Source organism: Equus asinus, unplaced genomic scaffold, assembly GCF_041296235.1.
Source record: "Equus asinus isolate D_3611 breed Donkey unplaced genomic scaffold, EquAss-T2T_v2 contig_307, whole genome shotgun sequence".
NCBI lineage: Eukaryota > Metazoa > Chordata > Mammalia > Perissodactyla > Equidae > Equus > Equus asinus.
Window position 1 is genome coordinate 1 of NW_027224969.1, and position 3927 is coordinate 3927.

The following is a 3927-nucleotide window of genomic DNA, read 5'->3' on the forward strand; positions in this document are numbered from 1 at the left end:
AATGTGTAATCTTTCATTTTTGATTGTATTTTTTGACCCCTCTTTTTTTTTCTTGATTAGTCCAGCCAAATTTTCGCCAATTTTGTTTACCTTTAAAAAAAAGCATTTCTCAGTTTAATTGATCTCTTTTATTGTTTTTAGTCTCAGTTTTATTTATTTCTACTACAAACTTAGGACTTAATTTATTCTTTTACTAGTTCTTTGGAAACTTCAAGGTTAGGTTGTTTATTTAAGGTTTTTTTTTATGCAGACATTAGCTCCTATAAAATTTCTCTTATTAACTATTTTCATTCCACCTCAAAAGTTTAGTATGTGGAAGTGTAGTTTGAGATTTTTAAATTTATTATATAAATTTATTATATTAAACAGAATAATTTCAACTACAGCTTGCATGGTAATAACTTTATATTTGTCAACTTTCTCTTTCACCAGTCCCCTCTTTTCTAGTGTTAAAAAATATACAAGATGTTTCCATTTCCAACATAAAAACAAATTAATTAAAAATGGTCTAAGTTTTTGGAATTGTTACATTCAATGACTTGAATGAATCTCCAGACAAGTATGCTCAGTGAAAAAAAGCCAATCCTGAAAAATTATATAGTGTATAAAACTCCTCTCATATAATATTTATGTAATATACATAAATTCATGTAATTCATGATGGAATTATAGAGTTGAGAATAAATTAATGATTTCCACGAATTAGGGGAGGGTGTGTTGGTGTGGCAGTAAATGGCAAACTGATGGACTCTCATGGTAATGAACCTGATCTGTATCTTGACCGCAGTGGAGGACACTCTAACCTACATTCATAATAAACTTACATAGAACTAAACGCACACACCCACACACATACTTTCGAGAAAAGTAAAACTAGGAAAATCTGAGAAATATTGAGAAATTTTATCAATGTCTCTGTGCTGGTTATAATTATTGTACTTTAGTTTTATAAGATGTCATCCTTGAGGAAAGATGGGTAAAAGTTACTTAGTATCTCTCTGCATTATATCTTACAATAGCATATGAATCTAAGATTACCTCTCAAAAGAAAAGAGTTTAAATTAAACAACAACAACAAATCAAGTATTTATACAAACAACATGGGTGAATCTCAAAAACATGTAGAATGACAGAACTCTTACTCAAAACTGGATGCCATAGAACTCCACTAGTATAAACGCCCAGAAAACAAACTAATCCAAGGTGGTAAAAAGTCAGAACAATGTGGAAACTTCTGGGGTTTGGGGCAAGGATTAACGGGAATGGGCGTAGGAGGAAGAAATTTTCTGCAGGATAAATTCAACACACTACGTGGGTGTATGCATTTGCCAGAATTCATTGAGTGGTACATTTAAATTTGTGTATCTGACTGTATTTAAGTAAAAATATAGCATATGTAGTTTCACATACCAATTTTTTTAATTGAAAATATAGAAATAAAATTTAAAAATAAGCAAACAACTCTAATTAGTTAATATTATATATCTATCCTCAGATGTTCAGGGGCTAAAGTGTACCAGTGTCTGAAATTCACTTTGAAACAAATAAAATAAATAAAATGGACTAAATGGAGAAAGGCATTCATAAATATATAGTTATGTGATAAATAAAAAACAGTTAAATGAAGATAGAAATATGAGCATTGACTGTATATAAGTCTTTCAACTTATTCATTTATAAAATAATTTTCATACTCCAATGTTGGGAGAAAAACAAAAATATCAAAGAATATATAAAAACAAAAGATGTAGCAGCGTGGGCGGGTCGCGCGGGCTGCGGAGAGGCGGGCCGGGCGCGGAGCAGGGGAGAGGCCCGCGGCGGCGGCGGCGGCGGCGGCGGTGGAGACTGGCCCTGGCGGCTCGGGCCCCGCATCGGAGCAGGCCTCGCGGCGCTCCCCCGGCCGGCGAGCTGGTCAGCGAGGCCCAGGCCGCCCGCGCGGCGCGGGGAGCGATTGTTACTTTAGCTGATGGGTGCTTATCGGACGGCCCACATGGAGAAGAGCTTCATCGCTGCAGAAAGTGCTGTTGGACAGCGCTGATCTGGACTCCTGTCTTAGCCTTGGTTGTGGATGTCATGTTCTTGAAATCATGAATCCTATTTATAGCCCTGGTTCCTCTGGGGTTCCCTATGCAAATGCCAAAGGAATTGGTTATCCAGCTGGTTTCCCCACGGGCTACACAGCAGCGGCTCCCGCCTACTCCCCCAACATGTACACTGGAACGAACCCCACCTTCCAAACAGGTTACACTCCTGGCACACCTTACAAAGTGTCCTGTTCCCCCACCAGTGGGGCAGTGCCACCATACTCCTCCTCCCCCAACCCCTACCAGACCGCCGTGTACCCCGTGCGAAGTGCCTACCCCCAGCAGAGCCCATACGCACAGCAAGGCACATACTGCACACAACCCCTGTACGCAGCACCTCCTCACGTCATCCACCACACCACGGTGGTGCAGCCCAATGGCATGCCGGCGACGGTGTACCCTGCACCTATCCCTCCACCTACAGGCAACGGGGTCACCATGGGCATGGTGGCTGGGACCACTATGGCGATGTCAGCAGGTACCCTGCTGACTGCCCACTCCCCAACTCCTGTCGCCCCTCACCCAGTCACGGTGCCCACATATCAGGCCCCCGGAACACCCACCTACAGCTACGTGCCCCCTCAGTGGTGATCACCCTGCGATGTTTGAGGATGGAGCTGTGCGGTCACATAATGGAGGTTCCACAGCTGGTGCTGCAGGCCTGGCGCCTCCAGCCCGGACTTTCTTCCTAATGCTCTGACACTTAGCTAGCACTCCTGCGGCCCGCCCGGCAGGTCCCAGCGCCATGAGTCTCCAGCTGACTCTGGGTTGTTCTTACAGCAAATCCTGTTTTGTGGGCTGCCTGGCAATTTTTTAGCTAACTATAATGATAAAAACGGAGTATTAATCTATTCAGAATCACATCTAGTTGAATGCATGTTTAAAAAACAAACACAAAAACAAAGCTTGCTCAATCTACCTGCAGTGACTGATGCAAACCCATCATATGCAAAATCCAAAGGAATGGGAAGTGTTTTATAGCTTGTATCCCTAATGCACTGTTGTAACGTATGCCAAGTCTTAAAGTTGTACGTGTTAAAGCGAATTTCTTCATAGAGCAAAAAAAAAAAACGAAAGATGTAAAGATTTTGAGTAACTCAGCTATACAAATACACAATTTATTAAGTGACTATTGATTACAACCCTTAAATAAGTTAAAATAAATTGAATATTTATAAGGAAAAAATAAGAAAGAATTCTGCACTTAGAAATTGAGAACAAGTCTTCTAAATTGCTATAGGTTTAGGAAGATGTAAAAAGAAATATATCAAGATGTATGAAAAAGAAGGAGATACTTTTCAAACTTGTAGGATATGACTGAAGACATATGGTAGAAGGGACATAAATTGCGGCCTGCATTTAATATTTAGTCACAGAAATACATTTACAGGAATGTTAGGCAATATATCTGGGGAATTAAGAGATATCTGAGAAAAACAAACTAAAAATAAAGTAAAACAAAAGTCTTCTGCCATATAAAAAATGATTAATTTACCATAAAGTAAAATTTAAAACAAACAGTAAACAGGTTCTGGAAGTTAAGGATGAAGATTTTATAAGAAACACAAAGGGAAAAAAAGTATAAGAAAAACTGGATGAAAATGCTACATACAAAAATTAATTGTTAAAGAATATATAACTAAAAAAAGTGCTAATTAACAGAACAGACATAACCAGTTACTGATTATTCTGCTGAATTGTCACACAGTGTAACCCTCTCAGACAACATCCAGGTAAACAAATTGCTTTAACATAATAAGCATCACCAAAATAAAGTAAATAAGTAAATGCACAGGAGGAGATATTTGAAGAAATAATGAAATTTTTTTCCCATTTGAAGCAA

The 3927-nt window shown here is 38.9% G+C and overlaps 1 protein-coding gene across 1 annotated transcript; it reads left to right on the forward strand.

Annotated features, from left to right (window-relative positions):
• Positions 1–2087: 2087 nt before the first annotated feature.
• Positions 2088–2705, forward strand: LOC139043617 (myelin-associated neurite-outgrowth inhibitor-like). The gene has a single exon (XM_070503594.1). The coding sequence runs from the start codon at positions 2088–2090 to the stop codon at positions 2673–2675; it is 588 nt and encodes a 195-aa protein (XP_070359695.1). The 3' UTR covers positions 2676–2705.
• The last annotated feature ends 1222 nt before the right edge of the window (positions 2706–3927 follow it).

What these genes read in the sequence shown, in the direction of transcription:
- LOC139043617 (XM_070503594.1), top strand. Translation starts at nt 2,088, where the DNA reads ATGAATCCTATTTATAGCCCTGGTTCCTCTGGGGTTCCCTATGCAAAT.